Source organism: Ochotona princeps, chromosome 24 (genome assembly GCF_030435755.1).
Source record: "Ochotona princeps isolate mOchPri1 chromosome 24, mOchPri1.hap1, whole genome shotgun sequence".
Lineage (NCBI taxonomy): Eukaryota > Metazoa > Chordata > Mammalia > Lagomorpha > Ochotonidae > Ochotona > Ochotona princeps.
This window is the reverse complement of record NC_080855.1, coordinates 17,653,517-17,680,147: the sequence shown is the minus strand read 5'-3', so window position 1 is coordinate 17,680,147 and position 26,631 is coordinate 17,653,517. Positions and strand designations below refer to the sequence as shown.

At 44.9% G+C, this 26,631-nt stretch overlaps 2 protein-coding genes across 4 annotated transcripts in view; both read right to left on the bottom strand.

The window, feature by feature from the left end:
* Window positions 1–256: 256 nt before the first annotated feature.
* On the bottom strand, window positions 257–7,659 carry ARL6IP1 (ADP ribosylation factor like GTPase 6 interacting protein 1). Its single transcript, XM_004586790.3, has 6 exons — window positions 7,511–7,659; window positions 5,877–6,010; window positions 5,389–5,508; window positions 1,639–1,756; window positions 936–1,020; window positions 257–586 (listed from the first exon to the last, which is right to left on the bottom strand). Exons 1-6 carry the CDS (start codon window positions 7,544–7,546, stop codon window positions 468–470), a joined length of 612 nt encoding a protein of 203 aa, XP_004586847.2. The 5' UTR covers window positions 7,547–7,659; the 3' UTR covers window positions 257–467.
* A 3,301-nt stretch (window positions 7,660–10,960) lies between these two features.
* The window catches only part of SMG1 (SMG1 nonsense mediated mRNA decay associated PI3K related kinase), a 98,532-nt gene continuing 82,861 nt past the window's right edge, over window positions 10,961–26,631 (bottom strand). For 2 of the 3 annotated variants that reach the window (XM_004586788.3, XM_058680778.1), the window contains 10 exons: window positions 26,085–26,554; window positions 24,266–24,403; window positions 21,724–21,876; window positions 19,569–19,748; window positions 18,696–18,923; window positions 17,633–17,844; window positions 17,375–17,481; window positions 15,754–15,933; window positions 15,568–15,674; window positions 10,961–14,886 (listed from right to left, as the gene is read on the bottom strand). In XM_004586788.3, coding sequence (XP_004586845.2) covers window positions 14,809–14,886; window positions 15,568–15,674; window positions 15,754–15,933; window positions 17,375–17,481; window positions 17,633–17,844; window positions 18,696–18,923; window positions 19,569–19,748; window positions 21,724–21,876; window positions 24,266–24,403; window positions 26,085–26,554 — 1,853 coding nt within the window. In that variant the 3' untranslated portion in view covers window positions 10,961–14,808. The remainder of the gene's footprint in view (window positions 14,887–15,567; window positions 15,675–15,753; window positions 15,934–17,374; window positions 17,482–17,632; window positions 17,845–18,695; window positions 18,924–19,568; window positions 19,749–21,723; window positions 21,877–24,265; window positions 24,404–26,084; window positions 26,555–26,631) is intronic. The other variant, XM_058680777.1, reaches the window with a different exon arrangement.

Below are 26,631 nucleotides of genomic sequence, written 5' to 3'. Positions count from 1 at the left end.
GGTCTTTTCATCAGAAGTGGTAAACTTGGTCTCTGTCGTCACGAGTCGGACCTGCTTTAAGCAGGTTAACAGCAGACTAACCTGTGTGAGCTAAAGCAGAAATCAACTCCAACAGTCGGCAACATTACTGCACACTGCACTAAAGGGTAAGGTTCGTCACTCACTTGTTTTCGAGGAGGCTGTCTAAAAGTGAAAATGAAGGCTGGTTGAGAAAAAATCAAAGCAAATCACATTCACTAAAGTGCAGTGTGTGTAAGGCCAGCTGCCGAGGATGCACCCAGCCCCAGCTGACAAGCAGACACTGCACGCACGGCCCGACTTGGCATGTCTGAATTCTCACTAACTAAGGGCAGAGTGAAGGAGAGCAAACATCGACTTCAGTAACATTTTAGCATCCAGAGAGCAAAGGAGAAGTGGTTTCTGGGGACAATGCATACTCCATTCATCACGGGAACAAAGCAGGTGCACTATTCGTTTTTCTTTTCCTTTTGTTTGAGAAGCTTGTTTATCTCCCTCTTGGCCATTCCAATGTACTTCGAAATGATCCCATGTTGGTTCAGTCCAGGAAGCAACAGTAAGAAAGTCACTTCAAACAAAATCAAGCAGTCAGCATTAGCTTCCTTTAGGGTACTACTGGATTTTAAGTAATGTAGCCTCCCAAATTACTGGACATTCTATTGGGAGAAGGCAGGATGAAATCTATGACTTTCATTGAGATCCATGTCCAGAAACCTCTGCTACTGAACCCACCCCACCTCAGGCCTTTACATCTGGCACGTTCCTTTCCACCTTGCTTACTATGGGGTCTTCCCACAGACCTGGGTCCTGGTCATCCTGTACCCCCAGGGCTTCAGACCCCATGCCTTCAGCTTGTCAGGGACACTAAGATACGGTAAGACACAGGAGGGGCCTGTCATTCTCCCTTCAAGACTTACCTATCAGGTAGGTGAGAAGCAGGTTGTGGACTTGCTGTCCCACCCAAGCCACGGCAGCAAGAGAAACGATCATGGTCATGAAGTACTAACAGAGAAACAACAAGAATGCATGAGCACGCCTTCGGCTGGGGGATGGGAGTCAGTCACCACTCCATCTGTGCATCGACATCAGCACGTCACCCTGTGCATCGGGAGGGTCTGCGTGCTTAGTTCTCAATCTCACGAATGCTTTGTTTCAGTGGAGAATTAACTAAGCTTTTTACCACTTCTCTTTAAAAACATTTACATTTAAGAATCTATACTGTAAAATCCATAGAAAATTCCGTTAGACCCAATTCATAGGATTTCGAGATACTTTTTCCTATGATCCTATACAGGTTAAATACAACAAGCTATACCACTTTCTCAGTTAATTAATTTCCATAATAACTTCATAAGAAGTTGAGACAAAATAAGAGAACAGATGCTATCTAACTATGGGGCTCTGAGGAGAAAAAAAAAAGTTTTGCTGTACAAAAATCAAAGTTAAATGCAAAATATAACTTGCAACATTAATGATTCAATCTGAGACAAATATTTATGCATATACTTACAAACTGAATCAATGGATAATTACAGGGAGCAAACTAAATACTAAAACAGAAAGGCTGTCATTAGATTATAATGAAGCCAAAATGGATTCAGTCTTCAGAAATCAAAGTACCATTTTGGGTTTCTCCTCCTTGAGCGTGAAGAGGCGCCTCCACCAGCCCACGGCGCGGCGTCGTGTCTTCACTGCGTTGCTGCAGATCTCGTGGAATCTCTGCTGTTGCTCGGTGGTCCTGGGGAAACAGCGGCCCTGACCTGAGCACATCTGTGCAGCAGCCCTGAAATCTAAAGAGCTGTTGCCAAAGACAGTCAAAATAAAATTCACTACTATCTTATTCTGTTGAAAAGTTACCGTCCCGTTAAGACACCGCTCAGGCACAGTGTGCACCGAGAAGTGGGCGGGCACGTGCACATCTTTCCACCCTGACCCCCGCTGCGGGCAGCTGTCTAGGCTGACTGTACCTAGGCAAGTGATAACCTGCTGGGAGAAAGGCAGCTAACAGCTGGCGGGCATACTACGTCTGGTTATTGCCAAATTTGTGTTAACTGTATGTGGAGTGCAGTCTGGACCACTGGACTCAAAACTCCATCTATGAGCCCAGCATGGTAGCCTAGTGGCTAAGTCCTCGCCTTGCATGTACCAGGATCCCATATGGGCGCCGGTTCTAATCCCAGCAGTTCTACTTCCCATCCAGCTCCCTGCTTGTGGCCTGGGAAAGCAGTAGAAAACAGCCCAAAGCCTTGGGATTCTGCACCCAAGTGGGAGACCAGGAAGAAGCTCCTGGCTTCTGGCTTCGGACTGGCTCAGCTCCAGCCATTGCAGCCACTTGAGGAGTAAACCAGCAGATGGAAGATCTTCCTCTGTCTCTCCTCCTCTCTGTATATCTGCCTTTCCAATAAAAAAAAATATATATATATATATAAACATCTCCATCTATGGGGAAAATTATAGAATCCGTGGTCTGACAGGACTGGGTCTCCTCAGTTGTTGAAGCCTGTGCAGTGGACAGCATGCTCAGATGAGCTTGGACATGACACCCAGTTCACTGTGGAGGACACCTATTACCATGGAGTGCAGAACAAACTGGATAGCTTTCCAGCCAAGCTTTCACAGCAAGAATCCAAGGTTGATTATGTGAGCCAATGGAGCAACATTTCAGAACTAGGAAAACCACTTTAGCAGTGCCCTCAATATGGTCCACACTGGGACCTTGGGACATTGGTGGATGTCCCCCATCCCAGGGCAGTGATGTGGCTGGAGTAGTGGGAGCGTTCCTCTCCCCATTTTTCCCAGACAGACACATGAACAAAACAAGACTGAAAACAGTTGTCTTACCCACTTTACTCCATTCCTCCACCCTAATCAGTGCTTCACATGAGCATGCATCCTTAACTATGGAAACATCATCAAAACTGATAAAAATTAAATATAATAAAACAAAACAATAGTACTCTGAAGCTCTAAGCCATGCAGACTTACTGGCCAACAGCAGAACAAGACTGTCAGTCCTGTGGACAGGCCCAAACTTAAATCCACTTATCTCTTCCAATTTTCAGTTTCTAAGGAATCCTGTGTTACAGCCTATCCCGCCAGCTTCCAGCCAGCAGCTGCGCTCCAGCACTCCTCACAAAGACACCAACTACCAGCATGCAAAGCCCGAGGCCCCAGCTGGGCTCCTCCCATGACACCAATGAGCAGCTCAGAGTCTTACACATGTATTTCCTCCCAGGAGAGGAAAACACAATCAACAAATCATACCATAGTAAAAATTCAAAAAGATCCAGGAAGCCTTTTGTAACATTATTCTGGGGGGCTCTGTTGGCCTTTGTCCACGCGGGGCATGTGCTCCCGTCCTCCTCCTCCGGGCACACTGTGGTGAGCACGCAGCAGGCTTTCTGCTGAGCCTCAACTTGCCATCAACAAGCAGACCCTTTCTTGTTACCAAGGTCAAGGCCAGACGGCATCTATGCAACACAGGGTTCTTTCGTCTCCATAAAAAAATACAATCCGCTCTATCAATAACTGAGTTACATACTGATTACCATGAAACCACCAGTGCTTATTTCCAAAACCTTTTTTTCTAAGAGTAAGATTAAAATGTTATTTGGTTAATGAAGTCAAGGTCAGTGGTTGAATCCCCTTGGTGTATTTGTAACACTGCATGGTCACAAACTTACCTCCCTCACCTCCCCCAAAAAACCCCAAAAGCATTTAACCCATCACAGCAAATGAAGAGTAACTCAAAGGGTCCGTGACACAGAGAAACATCGTTAAACAAATGTGCTTCATTAGCCATAAGTTAACTCTCCTTACATCCGTGATTTCTTTCTTTCTATTTTTATTTGAAAGAGAGGAGAAACAAAGAAAGAACTCCACTGGTCCATTCCCCAAATGGCTGCAATGGCTGGACCTAGGCCAGTCCAAGCCAGGAGCCAGGAGCTTTCTTCCAGGTTTCCCACATTAAGCCATGCTTAATTATTCTATGATCTGCTCAAACTTTCCCCAAATATGTGAATATGTACTGAAAAACTTTTAACAGGGATGAGGAGCCTTATAGCCCAGTAGCCAAGATGCTGAAGCATAAACTACTAATCACACCAAAATGACACCCAGGGCCGACAGCAGCTAGGGAGCTGGGTGGTGGGGGGCGCAGAATCCTCTGCAGGATCCAGTGTGGCCTGTTGTCTGGATCAAAGGTGAGAAACTGAATAATCCAGAGGAAGGTGGAAGACTTCTTAGTCCCATGAGTTCATGTTGGGAACTCGAACTTGAAGGAACTGGACAAAGGTGCCGCTGAACTCCAACAGCCCACTGTGTACAGTGCACAGCTGGGCCTGCACCGAGCTCTGGGCCCACACTGGTGAACTAGGTGGTGCTGCCGCCACAGCTCAGCACCACAGCCTCAGACACCGTCTGTGTATTTTTCCCCTCGTTTCCATGGAATCTATAGAGTTAACACTTGGGTAAGGTAAAGTGGCAGGCTTAAAATGTTTAGCATACAGATGAGCATTCAGTATTTGTATTTCTGCTATTGTTGTTACCACTGTCATTGTTTACCCAAGGGTGGTAAACATTTGGAAACATAATCTTTTATCCTTGCGTGGCAGCTTCACAAAAACCTTCACCCAAATCCATCAGCGGGCCTTTTGATTTTGGTCCAGGATTCAGAAATCTCTAGGCGATTCTTTCTAACATTATCAAGTTAGTTTAGGCAAATGCAGCAACTGAGCTATGCAGAGAACTGTGGGAAGGGCCCATAATCAACAGAAAACAGACTAACAGTTTAAGTTCTAACTTACATGTTTTGGGCAATTTGTTGTATTAGTTCCCCACGTCACAAAGACAATTTAGTGGAGGAACCTTCTTTTGGCTACTAGACTCTCAGATGTTCAAGCGTTTCATAGCATTGACAACAGCGTTCCCACAACAGACACCTATCCTCACTAAATGAACTTGAACTAAAATCTACCACTTACTTGTTAGTATATTTATTTGAAAGTAGTTTGTGAAATACTGTATCATCTCAAGTATCAGTAGAAATGTAAACATCCAGCTTTTATAGAAAACTCATTGACATTTCCTTAATTCTCATTGCAACTTTACCTTTAAAAACCCTTCCTACAATAAATATAAGCTTAAATTGCATGGGTGACAGTAAGAGGGGAAAAAAAAAAACCCACTACCTGCAAACTCTGATTTCCATCAGAACAAGCCACACCAGCCTGGCCCCTTTCTACAAAAGCAGGCAACCCACGCCCTGGCCGGCCCAGGGTCAGACACAGGTCTGCGCTCATCAGAGCAGTCTGCAGCCACCAGGCCTGGCACCTTCTCAGAAATCCAACTGCCAAATCCCACGTCACCTACCATTTATTGGAGCCAAAAATCCTAGGTGCTAGGATGGGAACCAGGTAGTCAGCCAAGCACAGAAACATGACGAAACAGGAAACACCGGACAGAACGGATGGATCCAGATAGTAGATGATTCTGTTTAAAACAGAAAATTCAGGAAGGTGAGCCAACGCCTGTGCTTACTCCCCGCTGGAGATGCCTGCTCTCACTGGCCACTCAGTCCAGGGGTCTCAAAGATGCTGTTTTCTGTTTTCTCCCTAGTTTTCTACAAGGGTTTCCAGAGGCTTCGGAACATGACGACACCCCAGCTGCAGTGGCTGGTACATGTCAGTACACAGATCTCTTTCTGGAGACCCTTGGGACTTCTGAAGCCTGGAATGGTCTTGAGCCAAAAGGCCCAAGTGTCACCGTTACCAAGCTTAGGTAAGTACTACAAGCACTGCTGGTAAGAAATGGGATTCTCTCTGGATTGTTCTACAGCAGCGTTCCCGCAGGTCACTTACAGGAACACCAGGGAGACCACGCCCACGACGGCAGGGGGGAACCACGCCCTCTCCCAGCGGAGCACTTTATCCACGAGCAGCGTCACTTCTCCCCATCCCTGCAGCTGCTCCTCCAGGCTGGCAGTCTCCGCAGCCTGTGCAGGATCAAAGCAGAAGTCAGGATCAAAGGAGAAACTGCGCCGGGACGACACCGCTTATCTCCATCAGCATCTTAAATCATTCTGAAGAACTCTCAAATTGTGGCACCAAAGATGGAAGCCAGTGGGGCCTGTAGGGGAAGCCAATCCTTTAAAGAGTCCAAGCATTGGGCTACGCTTCACCTACGTGATGGGACATAACCCTTACAGATTTTGGCAGCTTAGGGATAATTAGATTAATTTGGCAGTAAAGGAAAGCAGGCCCCAAATGGTTAACTAACTTTCCCAAAGCCTGGCACCCAGAGTCAGTAGGCAGCACTCAGAGTGTTGTTAAAATCAGATCACATTTCGTCTGTTCATGTCAGGTGGTTGGGATTGATCTGTTGTTCTGGTCATTTCATCGATTTAAACCCTTAATCCTAACCCAGGAAGGCCTGTTTCACTTTCTCAAATAGCCCTGTGGCGGAGAGAACCACTTAGACGCTGGGACTCATTGCATTACTATGGAAAACAACTCTCCAAATTCTACGTGCGGCTTTTCAGCGTTTCACTTCACTTGGGAGGCATCCTGGGTAGACTGGAAACCTCCCTTGCACACGGCCTCCTGGACGAGCCAGGGTCACAAAGGCCCCCGAGCTCATGCTGGAAACGGGAGAAAATACTAGAAGCAGACACGCAAAGCTCCGCGTGGACATGGGCAGTCGTGTGCAGGGGACCTCCAGGCCCACCTGAGGCAGCCCGCCGGGCGCTCACTGCACGAACTGCACGAGTGGGTGAGTCAGTGTTGAAGAAGGCAGGCCGTGCACAGCTTAACAACAACAGCAACAACAACAGTGCAAAGCAAAAACCGTGCACAACGCTGCCCTTCAAAGTCAGCATCCGGGATCTTGGAAACCCCTCTGTTTTTACCTGCACGGTGCAGTTAAAAACCTCTTGGAAGCCCCAAGGCAGTCCCCGCCCCCCAGTGGGCGACCTCCCGGGCCTCCCACGGTCCCTCCACCTAGACCCCACTCCCTGGACCCCGCGGCGAGCTCGCAGCCTCCCTTGGCGTCGTTAGGTTGTACCAGCTGCTGCACAAATCCTCGACTCTGGCCCTCTGACCCTCCAACCCTTGTCCAAGTTTAGGGGGGCCGGAGAAAAGAACGAGGGCACAACCGGGCTAAGATCAAAGAGGGGAGGGTGGGGAGCCGGATCCGGTCGGGGCCAGGGCCCGGAAAGCGACCTGCAGCCCCCTTCCCCCTGCACTTCCTCCTCACCCCCAACTCGCTGCCAAGAGTCACGCGCCCTCCTCGCCCCGCCGCGCACCCTGACCAGGTGCCGCAGGGTATCAGCACACCCCAACCAGAAGCCGGCCTCCTCCAACCCCCCGGCCGAGGGGGAACTGGCCCGAGGCGGCGGCGCACACAGGCGAGGCCGCGGCAACTGCCCCCGGCGAGCCCACGCCCGCCCGCAAGCCGGCCCCGCTCGGTCCCTCGGGGCCAGGCCTCAGGGCCTCACCAGCAGGTTGGTACTGCGGTTATCTCCCTCAGCCATCGTCCGCCAAGGTGGTCTCAGGGAGTCCAAGCAAGCCTCTCCTCTCAGCGAGCACAGCGCGAGGGAACGCCCCGCAGCTCGCTTATATAGGCCGGCCCCGTTTCCCGAGAGCACCCGCGACGCTCTCTTCTCATTGGCTGAATCAAGCGCAGGCTTCAGGGAAGCTTGGCCAACCACAGCCCAGCGCATGACTTGAAATCCAGGTCAAAGGAGAAAGAGGCCGAGCCGGAGCCCAGGGGGCGGGGCCTCGGGTAGCCAATCAGCGCCCAGGAGGTGTGCGGAGCCCCCGCCCAGGGTTCTGGGAAGCCGTTCAACGGTCGCTGCAGGAGGCGGCGGCTGCACGGCGCGGAGAGAACGCCGTCACGGTCCTCGGGCCGTCCCGTGCTGGCTCCCACAGCACCCAAGGGGGCCCTTGGGAAACCGAGTAGTCGTGGACTCGTGCTGAGGGGCGGCGATGGGTGTGTGGTAGGAGACAGTGGCTGTGGGCGGGGCGGATGGGACTGTCTGCCTGTCCAGCCTCCCGCTGCCTTCCCTGACCTGGCCTCTAAGCAGTTTAACCCGGATCTGGGACTCGTGCCAACCTCGTGAGGTTTTGGGGACAAGTGAAAAGAGCTGTTGGTGCGGATTTTGCCTTTGAGTGGCCGTGGAGTCCAGGTACCATTTTTAATGCACCTGCCTGTCTAAGCAATGCATTTACTCTTCGTGGACCTCCTGAATTAACTCCCAACAACAGCATCTGCGGTCATGGCCAGCCACCCGTGGACAACTCTGAAGCTGGACTATTGTCCGTAATTTCTATCCAGAACTTTTTACTTCTAAATCATGCCCCATGCTGGCCCCATGCTAGCTTTTGATCCTTTTAAAGTTGGGTTTATTTTAAAAGCATTCCTTAAAGAAGATACAGGTTCTTCAGAGTTCAGGAATGCAAAAAAAAAAAAAAAAAGTTCAGGGATGCCACAAAGAATAGCCCTTAAAAAAAACTGGACTAAGAGCTTTGTGTCTTTAGCTAAAGTGTCAAATTTGCCATAGATTTATCTGGTACGATGGCCCAATTGGCTAGTGCTACCCCCTGCAAGCGCCTGGATCCCATATGGGCACCAGTTCATGTCCCCTCTGCTCCACTTCCCACCCAGCTCCCTGATTATGGCCTGGGAAAACAGTAAAGAACAGCCCAAAATCTTGGGACCCTGAACCCACGTGGAAGACCCAGAAAAGGTTCCTGGCTTCAGCTCAGCTCAGCTCCATTGCAGCCATTTGGGGAGTGAAACAGCGGATGGAAGATCTGTCCATTTCTCTGTAAAATCTCTTTGCAATAAAAATGAGTAAATCTTTACCATGGATCTTGGCAGCTGGTTGCTGTGTCAGAGAAACAATAGACCCATTGGTTCATTCCCCAAACGGCACCGGGAAAGGGCTTGGCAGAAACCAAGAACTCAGTGCAGCTCTCACAGGACCCAACTCCTCGAGCTGCCTCCCACAAGGAACACGACATGAGCAACACGCTGGAATGTGAAGCTGGAGCCGAAAAGTGGAACCCATGCGCACCACTGTGGGACAGGCTCTCTTCAGAAGGATGAAGATGCAAGCAACCAGTGACCCCAGGAGTGTTGAATGTGTTGCACATTGGGTGCACAATCTTGCTATAATAAGCACAGCAGCTCCCAGCTTGAGTGGCCAAGGACCTAGCCCAATGACTCAATTGGCTAAACCCTCAGCTTGCAAGTGCCGGGATCCCATATGTGTGCCGATTCATGTCCCAGCTGTTCTACTTCCCATCCAGCTCCCCGCTTGTGGCCTAGGAAAGCAGCAGAAAATGACCCAAATGACCACTGTACCCATGTGGGAGACCGGTAAGAAGCCTGTGTAAAAAGCTTGTGGCTCCTGGCTTTGGACTGGCTCAGCTCTGGCCATTAAACCAGCGGATGATCTGTCCTCCTTTCTGTAAATCTTCTTTGCCTTTCCAATAAAATGTTTGAAAAACAAAAAAAATGGCCAGGCAGTTATCAGGCTTCTATGTGTATGTGTGTGCGTGTGAAAGAGAATGGTTGTCTTTTTAAGATTTGTTTTGAAAGAGCGAAAAAACTTCCACCCATTGATTCATTCTACAGATGGCTTCAACGGCCAATACTGAGCTAAGGTATAGCTCAAAAGCTTCATCCCAGTTTCTCACATGGGTGGCAGGGGCCTAAACATTTAGGCCATCCACCTTTCACTGCATCAGCAGACAGCTGGATCAGAAGTAGAAAGCAGGACTCAAACCAACACCTTGCATTGTCACAACACCCACCCTGCCTTTTTTTACGCTTGCTGTTGCCACAGAATGCTTCCAATTTTCCATCAAGTCTCTCATGCCATGCACAGCTTTAAAAAAAAAAAAAAAAAAAAAAAAAACCAGGGGTGGAGGGAGGACAGACTTTTAAAACCAAATCGTGAAACTGAGGCAGGTGAGATTGGGCACTGTTCCTCTCATGTTGGTGAAGAAATGTGATCCCAGACTGATTCCCAAAGTGAAAGCCACAGGTGGGGAGCAGTGTCCTCGGCCCTGCCCTGGACTGTGGACACAGGAGGGACGTTTTGGGATGTGCCGGATGACTAAGCAATTAAGAAATCATGCTCACACAATCTAGCCACAGCAAATGCAAAGTAAAAGAAACGAGCTCTCTTCCATTTTCCCTGTTTTCACACCAGGGAAGGCACATCTGTCAACAATTTGTTCAGGGTGTGCTAAACTTGAGCTTACAGAATGGGCCATGTTGTTAAGAACTTCCAGTTTCATCAACAGTAAAAATAATTCACTAAGAATCACTTATCAGGAGCTACTAGTACTTTAAGAAAATGGGGTGGTGGTGGTTGGGGAAAGGTTAGAGGCCCACCCATGTTCCACAACTGAACTTTGCAAAATGCACGCTAGGCAATAAATTAAGAGCAAATCAAACAGCTTTTGAGACTGAACCTTTATTTTTTATTTTCTTGAAAAACAGGTATTTCATACAATCCTTGTCATATGAATGCAAATAGCACAAAGTAGGCATGTGTGTGTTTTTTTTTCTCCAAAAGATGCATCATGAACATTTTCAGGAAGCTGGTGTGGTTTATTTAACTTTTTAAATACAATCACAAAATTAAATCCATCAGGAGGCATTACCACCTTTTGTACAGAGAAGCCACTATTTATACAATGTTACTAGGACAAGGAAGATTCAGTTCAAACTCAACTTGCTCTTATAAAGGGGTAAAAACTGAAGTGGAATATGATGTTGTTGCCACTGACATTACAGATGAAAATAAAAGGGAAATTTAAACCAGAAAAATAACTGATACAGTAAACTTTAAACAGGAACTGAAATCAACTTTTGGGGTGGGGGGAGTCACCCTGCTTAAAAAAAAAAATTCTAAAAGTCTGCATTTCAGAGCATGCAATTCCAAGTTAATCACCTTCAAGAACTGAGCTTACTCAGTACGTTAGATTAGCACAACAGCCTTTTCCTAAAAAGTCCAGCCACAGAGAAAGCAAGGGACCTCAGGTGGTGTGTTCTGCAATGAACCCTTGAGCCTATAAGGCCTTTCTCACTCCCCGTCTGTCCTTTGTAAGGAAGCAGGATGATGCCCTTAGCCAGGCCTCAAGCAGCCGAAGTGCAACAAGCAGGATATTTCCCCTTTCCCAACCCTGACGTTGCTGTTTCTTCCTCACAGGAGCAATGTTTCTACGCTACCCACAAACCTCCTTGATTTGGGGGTAGGGAGAGTGGGGGATGTGTGTGTGGGGAAACCCTAGTTCTAAATTACTGGCACTTTACAAGCTCAAAAAACTACAAAACAGAACGTTGGCTTTTTTGTACTCTAATTTTATGTAGAGCAAAGATGCGTAAGTGTGCAAGGCACACCTTCACGGACATGTGAGGTACATGAAAAGAAGGAACAGGTTAGTCCTAGGTGCTTCAGTATGAAAAGACTTGGAGAGAAGAAGAACCAGCTCCTTTGATTTTAGTATTGCCAAAACAAGTAAGCCCCACCCCCTCCAAAAGTAACTACAAAAATGTGGAGTTTAATAGGCCAGGAAGACTTTTTGATGTAAAGTACCGCCTATAATACCCCAGGTGAAAAAGGACCCAAGATTGCACATCAACTTTAGTATTTGGCTGTACTTGCATTGCCCTGCTCGGCATGTTTTTAAATGGCTCTTTCCTTAAGTTTCACACATCAGAACAACCACAATTTAAAAAAACAAGGACAGAAAACAATGCAAAAAACACCAAACATTAGACAATACTAAGATAACTACTTACTAAGCTTAGATAAGAAGGGTGCAAGGGTTAGGGTTGAAGTGATGGAAGTTTTTCACTGAATTCTCAACCCGCACCCTGAACCAGGGGTCTGGGATCTACAAAAGCAATCTAGGGGAACAAACAGCCTGAGCAACGCAAAGAAACCTCATGTATCAAATAAGCACGAAAGAACCCTAATAATCATCCAGATCTCATGACCAGTAAGAATGAGAAATTATAAGACACAGCCAAGAAACAGAAGACAAATAGCTCTACAAACTATCGAGTCTCTACAGCTTTGTAGAAAAATCAATTAAAAAAAATCAGGCAACATTAACAAAAACAAGAAAACATTTGAACTTCAATTTGCAAGGGTACTTTGAATAGAAGAGGTTGTGTGTAGATAATTCTGTACCCTCAAACTAAGAGTGGGAAGGAGAGGGGAGGGTTGTGGGTGGGGGGAGAGGAGCAAAGAGAGAGAAGGAAGGGGAGAGAAGAGGCAGACAGATAATCCCTGGTTTTCCACAGGTATTCTGTCACCAAAAATGTGTGACTTCCAAACTAGAGCACTCGAACATCCTGACAAGATCATCCCCACTAGCTGGCCCTGTCTCCTTCATCTGATGAGGGCTCTCATCAAAGTTCAGAATGGCCAGGCTGCATACAGAGTGCCCGGGCAGAACCGAGCACCTTGAGCGGAGCGCAGCCAACCACCAGCTCGGAGGCCATCGGCTCCTCCATCCCCGCCCCACAAGAACCAAATGCGCCTCTAGAAGCCACACTAATCTCCGTGGGACCAATTCATAAGAAAGGCGGATTAGACACCAGAGGCACATGGCTTTGAAATAAAGCTGTTTTGTTTTTGTTTGGGTAAGGTGCCAGGTACCTCCGAAGTGTCAAACTCACAGGCCGTAAAGATTCACCTGTTGCGTTTCCCTTCTACCAAAGAGGGAAGTAATTTCTGAGCACTATCTAGGACCAAGTCGTTTTTCTCACTGTGATGAAGAGTTTCTCTTTGTGACAATAAAGAATGTTGCTGAAAAGACTGTTTAATCTCAAGAGAGCAGAGGTAATCAAGTTAGGAACAGCTCCCACAGCCTCTAGGAAGTACAGCAGCATGCGAAATACAATATGGCATTATTATTCCGGCTAGGTTGTTGTGGTTGTGAAAAAAAGGTTCAAAATAAACGAAGAAAATAGAATTTGATGTGCTAGGTTCCTTGACTTGCTATTAGACACGTGGATACTTAAAAATACTGCCCTTCTTGCAATACTCGTTCAAGTATCCAGAAAGCACTGATGCCGAAACGCATTCTCTCGTGGGCATGTCAAGATTATGGATGAATGTGGCAATCAGAACACAGAAAGGCCCAGAGCTATGTGGAAGTTTTCCTTAATACCTTTCAAGTTGGTCGGTGAAGACTGACAACTACAAGGTGACCACTGTCCTAATCTCTAAAATGCAGGGAAAATGGACTCAAGCGATCAAGATTTTGTGTTCTCTTTTGTGTCGATACGTGATTTTAAGAATCCTATTTCTAGCATGGATTTTTATTTCCAATAAACAATTTCGCATATATAGTCAGTACTGAAATGCAGTGCTGAATTTAAGGGAATCTTGATCATGAATTCACTCTAATGTCTGACTGAACAGCAACTTATTTAACTGTGCAAAAAGTAAAGTACTTACAGACTTAACTTAATAAAAAGATGTTGGTGGTTCTCACTGTGGCTGATTTTTCACATACATGTCCTAAAATACCAGGCAAACTAAAGAACTTCTAATTTACACTTTGTAAAATAAAAATATGGAGTAAGAAAACTGAATTTAAAGAGTTTTCACTCTACCTCCACCAGAACATCACTTTATTTTAATCTGTCACTAACAAGGTAAACCTCTAATAGACACTCTATCCTGGTTTTTAAAACGATAAAAGGTTACATCTGACTAGCTACTTTTCTATGAAAGAAACTACAGCAATCACAGAAGAGGAAAGTTTGAATGGCCTCCAAACAGTGCACACTATAAGCAAAGAGGAGTGTATGCTAAATCAAATGTCTGCTAGATTCATTACTTCTGAATGCACAGTGACAATTCTGGAAACTGCACATGATAGAATCACAGAAATGACTTAAATGACCAGAATTATATTTTGTATGTGATCATCAGACCTTTAAAAAAAATCCTTGAGTTTTCCATGTTACCAGTGGTCTTGGAGAAATTTGTTTTATCACTCCAAAGGTAAATTAACCAGCATCAAGATGGAAGTACATGAAATATGAGGACTGAAATAAAAGTGGATTTGAAACACGGCTAATCTATACTGGATTAGGTAGAAGAATGGGTAGAAGGCAGGGGGTGCGGGAACGGTGGAGTGTTTTTTCCCTCCATCTCAGAAGTCAGTTCTTCCAATGTAGTGTATCTTTTTATATAGCTCTCCATTTTCAGTCCATTTCTGAAATCCGTATCGCATAGCCTTTTTCTACTTACTGGTCACCCCAACGAGTACTGTTGCCAAGCAACAGGCGTGCCACGCGAATCTGAATGCATCAGGTCTTCCTCGGCTGTGGTTTCTCCATGGCCCCAGGGTTCTGCTCCTGAGCAGGGCTGCTGTGCCTGCACTGTGCACACAGGGTCAGGCGGAATGGAGTTCCAAATCACTCTGTGCTCCGCGGCAAGCCGCTTTCCCTCCGCAGCTAACCCCCTGACACGTCTGCAGCTGCTGTGTGGCTCAAAGACAATCTCCGTGTTCAGGCGGTGAGCTTTCTTTCTTCCACCCGTGACCCTGGGTGTGCAGGCCCTGGTTTTGGGCGTATCCCTGAGTGCAGCTGTCCTGCAGGATTCACTTCCTAGTGCACCGAGATTTCCCAGGTTTCCTCAGAGTAAGCCCCCAGTTGCATCACCACCGACTGTGGTGTGGCTTTGGATGCCTGACGCTGAGTGGATTCCGGTGATGTCTGACCTCGCTTAACCAGACTCATCTACTGTCTTGCCACTCACACCCAGGCTGTCCAACCTTCATACAGTTGAGCCAAGTTATCTAGATTAGTTGCTTCCTTAATGACATAGTCAACCTGTAAACACAGGAAAGTAAAGCCAAAGGAAGAGACAGCAAAAAAATGAATAAAAAGGAAAAATAAAATGCAATAAATTTTTAAAAACCTCAAAGATTAGGGTTCATATGTATGTTATATGATCTGTTTAAGAGAGGAGTGAACTAACGCCTAGCTCAGTTGGGCTTTATGTCCATGTATCTGGTACGTAAGTAACAAGTCCACTGAACTTCACAGATTCTTAGCTGAAGACAGGGCCCCACTGAGCTCACATGTGCTACTGGAAATCACAGGTATGTGCTTAGGTGGGGCACAAACAAGGAACCTGCGCACATCCTGCAGCACAGGGGATGCTCCAAAAGGATCTATGGCTGCTAACTGAACTATATTTTCTTCTATGATGGAAGAAGCATCTCTATGTCCAGAGGATGCATTAGAGATCAATTACTTAGTCTTTTCCAGGGGAAAAGAAATCATCCTCAAATCTCTATGTATAATACTGGTAACACCAAGGAGGAAATTTGGGTAACAAGGTCGAGCAAACAGCCACTAAGAGTCAAGGACACTTAACACACACAATTCCTGCCTCCAACATCTCCTGTCCTCATTTCATGTACAACCTTCAGAGAGCCTCTCTTAGTGAACCAACATGCAAACTGGCAAGAGAGATCTTTAAACCTAGGCTTTTCCACTCAAAATTACCTGTTCAGCAACTGACATCCTCCTGTTGGGATCAACATCCCGGCCCTCTAGCTTGGCTTTCACCCTCTTCCACACACTCACTGCATAGGAGTTTCTTTCTTGCACAGCTATGAGAGAACAGAAACATGTGTAAGTAACATCAGATTTCGGTATAAAATTTATAATTTCTCCATGCTAAAAAATTACCTTTCCCAGTTTTAGGGTCTCTGACAGCCTTTTTAGGGCTACAAGCCACACTCTTCCCAGTTCCTGGAACAGCACTTGGTGGAGTATCTGCTGATGTAGCAAGGTTTTTCTGAATCAGCTTTCGGGCATTCTGGGACATCACTTCAGGCTGAGTCTTCTGGCCAGTGTTGCTCCGGACTGCTACAAACAAACAGTCAGTCTCTCAATTCACGTGTAAACAGAAAACGGAAGCGGGAACAAAGACAGCAGGAGATGGATGACCAATTAGATAGCGAACTGCCAACATGGCCACTTAAGAGGCCTGTCTGGGCCAGTGCCTGGCTCTGCCCTTGACTCCATCTCCTTCCCAGTGCAGACGTTAGGAAGGAGGCAGCAGTGATGGTGCCAAGGATGCACTTGGCTTCTGCCATCCTGGTGGGAGACTTAGATAAATTCACCAGTGTCTGGCTTTGGCCAAAGCCTATGCCCAGTCTTGGCTTTTGTAAGCTTCTTAGGGACTGAATCAATAGATGTGAGTTCTACTTAGTAGGATTTATTGATTTTGAAAATCAAAATTACAGAGAGAAGAAGAGATGCAGAGCATCCATCTGCTTGTTCAGTTTCCAAAGGCGGCAACAGCTAAGGCTGGGCAACAGAGCTCAGAGCGTCATTCAGGTCTCCCACGGCAGTGGCAAGGACACAAACACCTGGGCCCTTTTCCACTGCTTTTTCCAGGCCATTAGCAGGGAGCTACATCAAAGTGGAACAGCCAGAACTCGCACCAGTGCTCAAATGAGACGTTAATATCATAGGGGGCAGCTAGACACGCTACATGGGTCCTATAAAAAATTATCAACATATTAACTATCCAGCAAGGGAAGATTTTAAATTGCACCTAGAATGGCATATTGCATTTTGCCATGAAGTGGCTGGAATTATGCAAAAGTGGGTAAAGGCTCTGCTACCCATGTGGGAGATGTGGATAAAGCTTCTGGTTTCATCATGGCTCAGCCTTGGCCCTTGCAGCTTTTTGGGGAGTGAATCAGCAGGTGGAAGATCTCTGTTGTTCTCTAACACTTTCAAGGAAACACTCAAACAAACAGTTGAACACAAGGAAATTATTAATTTACTTCTAAGTAGGAAAATGCAATAAAGAGTGCATTCACAGAAAAGATTCTAATTTTATATGTATGCAAACATGCAAAGAAATACATCAACAAATATACAAGGTAAACTGCCTCCAGCTGGAATAGAACCATACATTTTTCTAAGTATTTCGTTAACAGGCATATTTTAAAATCATAAAATAAACTTTTGAAGAGTATATATTAAGGGAAGAAAAGGAAAACTAGAAGCATTTGTCCCGCTCACCTTCCCCCATACCTCGACCCACCCCACCAAACTCAGCAGTCCTCATGAGCCTGCACTCTTGTCTACTACATAAACATAAAAAATGAAATTAAAGGAAAAATAAGTATTTTATTCTCACCTGAATATTTTAAGCAGAGCCAGAGTCTGCTGCACCCTGCAAGAGCCTTAAGAAAGCTCTCTAAAGCTTAGTTAAGAGCAACAGTAAGACTACATCAGACTTAAATATCAGCATGTGCAGATGACCACCAGGTCAAGTTTTTTTTTCTCCTACCTGCAGCAAAAGAAGGCTGGTACGTAGCAGACGATGTTGGACTTGAACATTCGTTTGTTGCATCGGTGACTAATGGTGATGCAAAACTCACTAAATTATTATAGATACTGAAACACAAAATAAAAAGAGGTATTTATTAAATGCTCTAAATATTTAGACATTAACAAAACCGGAAAAATTAAGTCAAGAGAGATGAATTCATCCTAACAGATATTGTTCTGCTTGATTCTGTAAGCTTTGGTCAGAAGGCATTCTTACCTCTGACTCTGTGTTTTCAGTTCTTTCAGGGTAGGAGTGATTTCCTGGAGCATTTCCACATGTTCCTGACTTCGAACCTGACCCATAGCCTGAACTAACGTAAACAAAACTGTCTGGATGTTGTCTTGCCATGATTTATATTCACCCAAAAACTGTCTAACGCTGTTCTCATAGGGAACGTCTTCACCATCTGCCAGAGCAGCTTCTTCATCCTGAAATCAACATACAGATTATTTTCTCTTAGCAATTAATCAGCATTTCCTACAGCAGTACGTTCGGTCTGCTTATTACAGTTCAACCTCTTTCCTCAGGAACTCTATTCCCAGCACCAAATAAAAACTCAAAAGTAGAAATAAATTCTAAAATGATTATTCTGTAATGATTATTTTTCATTTAGCTGAAAACTGTTTCCCTATAAATTAACTAGAATGTCTGGGATGCTGGCAATAGGTTCAGGGACATAGACAAGGAAGAGAGGCTCAATCTAAAACTTCAGATTTGATCCACATCTGTTCTATTACAAGTTATATGATAGTCATTGGACCCATTCCTCATTCAGTTCTCTGTATACAAAAATCAGAATATTGCCACCTACATTAAACAATTATTGATGAAGACATAAATATCAAACCAGAAGCTGTGACTTCAGAATGTTTACAAAATGTCACTGTATTTCCCTAACTGAAATCACTCTTATAAAAGAGAGGGGCAGGGCCTGGCGTGAAAGCATAGCGGTTAAGGTCCTTGGCTTGAACGCACCCCGGGATCCCATACGGGCGCTGGTTCCAATCCCGGCAGCCCCGTTTGTGGCATGGAAAAGCAGTCGAGCACTGCCCAAAACTTTAGGACCCTGCACCTGCATAGCAGAACCGGAAGAAGCTCCTGGCTTCAGATTGGCTCAGCTCCAGCAGTTGCGGCCACTTGGGGAGTGAACCATCGGACAGAACATCATTCTCTCTCTCCTCCTCTCTGTATGCCTGGCTTTCCAATAAAAAATAAATAAATCTTGAAAAAGAAAAGGAAAGGGGGGAGCAGTGAGTGTGTGCCGGGGGCATGGCCTTACCTTAGCCATCGCTTTCAGGAGATGCTTCACGTCTCCGAGCTGCCGATTGTGACCAGTGAGCACCGTCTTTATATTATCAACCAAGTTCTGAATTGTCTCACAGACTGTTTCTATCTGCTGCTCTTTCTCTGTCTGAATTGCCCTCTGGGTAGACATATCCTGGGTCAACTGTTTGTGTGCTGACAAAAGCCACTCGGAGCTGCCAATAGGATGTTCAACACTGGTGTCCTAAATATAATTAACAGTAAGTGTCAGAATAATTCAAGAATTTTTTCTTCATCATCATCAAAGGTATTAGTAACACAGGGTGACAGAACCGTAGAAGACTTGAATTAATACCCACAAAACAGAACTTAACACATTCAACCAATCTATGAAATACAGATGTAGAGTTTCAACTTTCCACATAATCATCCGGAGTGTAAATGCTTCAACTTCAAGACCTGAGAATCAGACCATTCACATACTGATCCCTAAACTCTGAAATGAAAGCAGAGATTTGGACAGTAATATGGAACCTAAAGCTGTTCTACAAATTGTAAACACCCAGTGTAGGAAGCCAGCATTTCTAGTCTGCTCACTCGCCTTTGCAGTACTCCCTACCAGGCGTCTAGAGCCTCTCCTCCCTCCGCACTGTCACCGCCCTTGGGCTGTGTCTCTGAGAATCCTTTCACTCTTCCACTCATTATATATCATCAAAATAATATGATTCCTTGAGGGATAGGAGCAAGACTTGACCATCACTGCATCCTTCATAACATCTTGGCTACAGTAGCAATAAGTTTAAACTGGATGACTGAATTAAATGGAGCCCCCATGTAACACTTTTTAATCAACAAATTAATCAACAAATCTGTTTCCAGCTAAACTCACCACTCTCTGTAATAAACGAAGCTCTAACTCAGACACTGAACTGTTAAACTGTGACGCAAATGAACACATTTGCTGACACCGTTTGATTAGTTCAAATAATGCAGCATCCAGGTTTAAGGCTTCTGCAGTTCTTGTGCGTAAGCTTTCAAAATGAATGATATTGCTGCAAAGAAAGGTGACCTGCAAAGACAGAAATAGGAACCAATCAATGATACAAAAAAGGAAAAAAACAAAACACAAAAAACCAACTACCTACTTATTGACAGAATCAGACCTGAAACTGTTTTGGCTCTTAACCCATAAAATGGATTCCTTTTTATCAATTCTGTTGTAATTGTTCTGATGTGAGATGGGCAATTGCACCCAAGAACGATCAGGTAAATGTGTATTCTCTAAGCCTGCTTACCCAAGAAAATCTACCTCATAATACAACTCTATTCGGCTCTAATTTATATAGTAGAGTTCTGAGTTTAAGAAACCTCTGTGCCATAATGTTCCCCATTTGCTTGTACTCTTGCCTAGCTGTGTTAAGCAAGATTACAGAAGACAAATTGGGTATCTGACAATTTTAATCATAAAAGGTGTGATTAACAGTACTGCAGTTATGTTCTTTAAAAAGTTCTTATCTTGGGGCCCTGCGGCGTGGCCTAGCAGCTAAAGTCCTCGCCTTGAATGCCCCAGGATCACATATGGGAACCGGTTCTAATCCCGGCAGCTCCACTTCCCATCCAGCTCCCTGCTTGTGGCCTGGGAAAGCAGTCGAGGATGGCCCAAAGCTTTGGGACCCTGCACCCGCTTGTGGGAGACCTGGAAGAGGTTCCTGGTTCCCGGCTTCGGATCGGCACAGCATCGGCCGTTGCGGCTCACTTGGGGAGTGAAATCATCGGACGGAAGATCTTCTCTGTCTCTCCTCCTCTCTGTATATCTGACTTTCCAATAAAAATAAATAAATCTTTAAAAAAAAAATAAAAAGTTCTTATCTTGGAGGGCTGGAGTTGCGGCAAAGTGCCAGCGTCTCACTTGAGCACCAGTTGGAGTTTCAGCTACTCTGGTTCAATAAAGCTCCCTGCTAATGCATCAGGGAAAGCAACAGAAGACGGCCCAAGTGTGTGGGCCCTGTGCTCGTGTGGGAGACCCAGAGGAAGCTCCTAATTTAGGGCTGGCCCAGCCCCAACCATTTCAGCCATTTGGGCAGTGAACAAGGAGATGAAAGACACCCCTCTCATCCCCTATTTCCTCCCTCTCAACTCTTTCAAACAAAAGTTCTGATTTTAATCAAGCACATACTTAAATATTCACAGAAAACAACAAAACAAGCTACTTGAGACTGTCATTAAACACTGGATGGGGAAGAATGCAGAGTACAGCTGAAGACAGGATTCTGGTGGACAAGGACTGTGCGTCCTTGTATATTAAGTATGGGTATCATTTTATTAGTCTAAAATTTGCCTTTTTCAAAGGGGGAGGGTTGTTTTTTTTTTCTCAGTCACAACAATTTAATTCACAAGCTCTGGAAGAGCACACACTCACACTTTCCCAACATTTAGATAACTTCTGCTGCACCTAAGGAATTAAACTCACGTTTCCTTTCTTTTTTTTTTTTTTTTAATTGGAAAGGAAGATAAACAGAGAAGAGGAGAGACATAGAGGAAGATCTTCCATCTGATGATTCACTCCCCAGGTGACAGCAATGGCAGGAGCAGAGCCAATCCGAAGCCAGGACCAACAAGGCTCTTCTGGGTCTCCCATGCTGGGCAGGGTCCCAAATCTTTGGGCCGTCCGCGACTGCTTTCCCAGGCCACAGGCAGGGAGCTGTATGGGAAGCGGGGTAGCCGGAACTAGAACCAATAGGGGATCCCCGCACGTTCAAGGGGAGGACTTCAACTGCTAGGCTATCCCACCAGGCCCTGTTTCCTTTTTATCAGAGGCTGAATCCAGGTACTTAAAACTTCACTGGGAGGCAACAAGGGTCTAGGGAAACAACGGCCCATGAGCTCAGCCTGAGGAACACCCAGAAGCCCTACCAGGCCCTCCTCTAGTGCTGTGACCTAGAGAGTGAGCTCGCAGGCTCTCCCTTGAAACCTCGTCCATCACCTCCACTCAGCTGTGTCATCCTGACATGCAACACGAAGCCAGGGCACCCGAGTCACAATACCTGGCTTGCTCTCTGGCTCTCTTTGAGGACAAGATTCCTTCGCTCAGCTATTGTTGCTTCAAAATCTTGTAGCACAGGTGCCAGGGCAGGGTTGGCACCCCCCGCCCACTTGAGTCGCTGCTCAATACTGGATTCTAGTGCTGCTAGTTTCTCCTAGAAAAGACAGAACAATCTCGGTCAATGTCTACGACATTCTCTGCTTCCTAAAGCATTTTATCTAATACAAGAGACAGTCAAACCATGTGGGTTGTGACATATGTCACTTACAGTACATCTCCAAGTTACTTTTTAGAATTACTCCTGATTTTGAATATTTGAGGTCACACACATCTAGAAATGAGAACTTTCAGTTTTCTGCCATAAAGTTTCATTTTCACTTTAAAATAAAGTGATCATGAAGAAAAACCAGAAACACGGAATTCCTGCTGAGTTGCATGTGCTATGCATCTTTAATATCCTCTCTTTCTTTTTCCTTGCACAGACCTCTGAAATCTGAGAGAGGGTCAAGAGCTCATTTGATCAAGTTGAGAACCCATTTATTAGGACTGTACAGAAAGGTCATTCCATCTTTAAAGCATGATCCTCAAAGATGTTTCATTACAAATGTTCAAATGTTACAGAAGTAACTCACTACAGTTAACATTACATCACTATTAATCTGGATTTTTAAAGAAATATCTTGTTATTACTTCCCATTATAACATAAATTTATAAAAACAAAAAAGGTCCAAATACAAAGAATATACACTATGAAACTATACATAATCCTGACTAGGACCAGGGGTGAGAAAAGATTAAATATCTAGCAGAAACATCTAGCTTTAAATATTCACCCTAAAAATTTTGTCAACAATGATCAATCAGTGCTGAAGGGCAACAGGTTAAGCCACTGAATGCAATACCAATAGCAGCCTCTGTCAAACTGCTGGTTTGCTCTGCTCAATTTCTTTTTCTTTCTTTTCTTTTTTTTTTTTCAATGGCATTTACTGGGGCAGTGCTGTGGTAAAGCAAATAAAGCTTTTGTTTGCAATGTTGGCATCCCATACCGGCACTAGTTTGGGCCCAAGTGCTCCACTTCTTATCCAACTCTGATAACCGCCTGGGAAAAGCAAGTTTGCCCAAGTGTTTGGGCCTCTACCACCAACCTGGGAGACTCAGAAAAAGGTCCTGGCTTCAGCCTGGGCCAGCCCTGGCCACTGTGTTGCTCTGGGGAATGGATCAGCACATCTTGGGACCTCTCCATGTCCCTCCTGCTTTTTGACTTTCAAGTAAGTAAATAAACCTTTAAAAAATATTTTTTATTTAAAAGGTAGAGTAACACAAAGAGGGAGAGACAGAAAGGGAGATCTTCCACCCACTTGTTCACTGCCCCAAAGGTTGCAAGGGTGGGGCTCAACTAGGCCAAAGCCGGAAGCTTGTCTATCTCCAGAGCAAGGGTCCAAGTACCAGGGCCATCTTCTGCTTTCCCAGGAACACTAGCAGGAAGCTTGGTAGGAAGTGTAATAGCCAATAAGTGACCAGGCACAGACACAGGATGCTGTCGTCACAGGCTGCAGCAGCTTAACCCACTGCTCTACAATGCCAGCCTCTCACCTGCTGTTTTGACCGAGACCAAGGCACTGGTGAGTGACAGTCCACATCCCCGGGCCCCTACAATCCACACAGGAGACCAGGATGGAGTTCGTGGTTTCTGGCTTTGGCTTGGCTTAGTCCAAGCTGTTGCAGTCAACTGAAGAGTGAATCTGCAAATGAAACATCAGTTTCACTTGCTCTCCCTACCTGTCACTTCACCTTTCAAGTAAATATTGACGATAATAATAATTGAGAAAAATTGTCTGGCACTTTCATTTTTTAAGAAACTTTATTTAAAAATCAGAGTGATAGAGACAGAGATTATCAGCTGGTTTATTCCCCAAGTGTCCACACATCCGCTGACAGGCCAAACTGAAGCCAGGAGCCGGGAACTCCACTCAATTCTCCCAGGTAGGTGGCAGAAACACAAAATAATGCAGCCATCGAGTGCTACCTCTCAGCAATGCTAGCTGGAAACCAGACTGGAAGTATGGAGTAGCTGGACACAAACCAGGCATTCCGATATGGGAAGCAGTGGAAGCATAATCTACTTTGACACAATGCTTGCCCCTCCTGCTGCACTTGGCATCAAAGAATAGCAGTGCGAGATGTGCTTGAGTATCTTTTATAGGAATAATAACCATACATATTTGCATACATACATTTCAGAAAACAAACCAGTACTCTTGAAGTTTTGTCAATCACCAAAGTTCCTTCAATGGGCTAAAGAACAGTAACCATCAAATTAAGCAAAATCTGACCTATTCCTGGTTCAACACCTAGCTGCTATAAGATTCAGTTAACTTGTAGAGTAAGAAAAACATAAATTAAAACTAGAAATACCCAGAAGAATATGCTTCTTTGGCTTAGAATCTAAGGATAAACATATACATCAAATACCACAGCAAAATAATCCAAGTCTAAGATACTTGCATAAAATATTCTAGGCACAAGAGCTGATAAAACACACCTGGACTGTTGCAATGGAAGTTTCAATCTGGCTCAGTGTATGTCGTTTCTTCTTCATGCTGGTTAAAATAGCAGATCGAGGGGGAGGGGTGACTGACATGGCCTGAGGTCTGTTGATGAGCAGATCTTCATGTTGCCACTGTTTACAGATAAGAACATTAAACCAAATCAGCTAAATAAGGGAAAGAAAGTATACAAGTTAGAGCTGAATGAAGAAGAGAAAAACCTCACTGCAGTACATGGCAAGGGGCTGGGCAGGGAGGAGTAATACAAGAATCACCAGCAAAGAATCACGCTCACATGACAAGTTCCAGAAGTAGCAAGCATCTAGTAATGTCCGAACTCACCAATGTTCTGAAAATGTTTATCAGTGTAGGTTTACAAGGAAAGAGCAGCCCTGGAGGAAACTAGGGAGGGTAGCAGGGAGGGCAGCAGTGGCTTATCCAGTGCTGAGGCTACATGGGGAAGAAACAACAGCAGCCACAAAATAAATAATTCCCCAAATGTAGAACTCTGAAGTAATAGCAATGGTTAGGCACCTGGTAAGAGCAAGCCAGTGTGTATGCTGTCACCTCAGAAGTACCTTGCAGGACTGGCATTATGGCACACTGGGTTAAGCTGCTGCCTGCAATGAAAGCCTCCCAAATGGGCACTAGCAGACAGCCTGGCCAGCTCCCACCACGGCAGCCTTATTTAGGGAGTGAATTAGCAGACGGAAGTTCTCTTTCCCTCTCTCTATAATTGTTTTTCAAATAAATAAATAAGTTATCCCAATCTGGATATTCTGTCCCATTGCTTTCTTCAACAGGTCATCGACAGACACTTTGCTTGCAGCACCAAATAAATTGTTTTTGTCTCCAAGTGTCATTTAAGGTAAAAGTTAATATTTTATGCATAGCTTAAAATGTGTTTAGGTAAAAGAAAACTGATTAACATTTTTTATGGAAATACATACCCCAAATGTACAAAATCTGACTGAATTACATTTTTTTAAACAAAATACACCCCCTCCATATTCTCCCAATGTGCTGTAAATAGGACTAATATATAAAAAAGGCAATCTTACTAGTTTGAGTAAATTTCTTTCCTTATAAAACAACACTGCAAAGAGAGAAGGGATTCTAGAAAATACATTTCCCAATGATTCCATATCTTACAATGTTTGAACATACTCCTACTAAAATATTAAAGCCTACATTTGAAAAAGAAGGAGGAAAGAAAAACAGCTGGAATTCACACTTGCCTCGTGTCTTATACAGATGCCACACCCAACCCTTCAAGTCATCATCCCTTCACAGCAGCACTGCGCCCACAGACAAGTTCATCTACAACTGGGGCAGGTGAGCATACTGATACCTACATCTATGTATCTACATATATTTGTATTCCAAATTCAACTCATCTTAAGGTTTACACACTGTCCTACAGACAACAAATAATCAAGAAGAAAACAACTTCTAGAAATTACAGCTAATTCTGTTCATCCTTATTAAAGCACCAAACAAAAATGACTAGAAATAACCTTACCTGAGTTCAACGATACAGGAAGCCTAATTACACAGGGAATAAATTCAACCATTGAAAACTAATTTACAAACAATACTGCAATGCAGCTATGAGGGAACCATTCAAAGAACACAAACTGTAAACATAAAATGACTGCCTGCACAAAAGGAAACAAGGAAGAACTGAAAGGTGGGTTTACTCCGGATTCACACAGTGTGGGGAGCTTCTCTCAGATTGTTTCAGACTGATTCAATTTTTTCAGTTCCTCAATCTCCCTATACGAACAAAAACATACTCTGAAGCAAAACACTTACCTGAAACATGGCAATATGCAGCTGAACCCGCTGTAGACTTGTCTTACAGGAAGAAATGCTGGTCTCCAGCCTGCGCACCAAGTCATGCTTCTTCCAGGCAGTATCATAGGAACTGGCCAGCACAGTGGCCCTGTTCATGACCAACTGAGAGAATTTCCCAATCTGGATATTGTGCTCCACCGCCTTCTTACACAGATCATCCACAGACACTTTGCTTTCAGCACCAAAATCCTTTGCTTCTACTTGAGCAATGATGTCTACACCCAGAGCGCTGATAAAACTGCACAGTGTGAGTCCAAGGGCTTGGTTGGGCAGTCCTATCAAGAGCTGCCTCACGAAGTCAGCTGTGAACGCTTTGATAGGCTTGGCCATCTGGTCTTCACTGAAACACGAATTTCTAAAAAGCGCTTTCACGTTGACCATCTGTACAGGTCCATTCACAGTATTCTGATCTTCCAATGAACTTGATCCTAAAGAAGAAAAATGTTTTCTTCAAGTATTTTATGCAAGAAATGGTGATAATGCTTACAACACTTACTCTTCATGA

Coding starts and splice junctions, on each gene's coding strand:
- ARL6IP1 (XM_004586790.3), bottom strand. CDS start 7,546: ATGGCTGAGGGAGATAACCGCAGTACCAACCTGCTG. Junction 6,011..7,510: donor ACCGCAGTACCAACCTGCTG/GTGAGGCCCTGA, acceptor GATCCTGCACAG/GCTGCGGAGACTGCCAGCCT. Junction 1,757..5,388: donor ATTTTTGGCTCCAATAAATG/GTAGGTGACGTG, acceptor CTGTTTCCCCAG/GACCACCGAGCAACAGCAGA.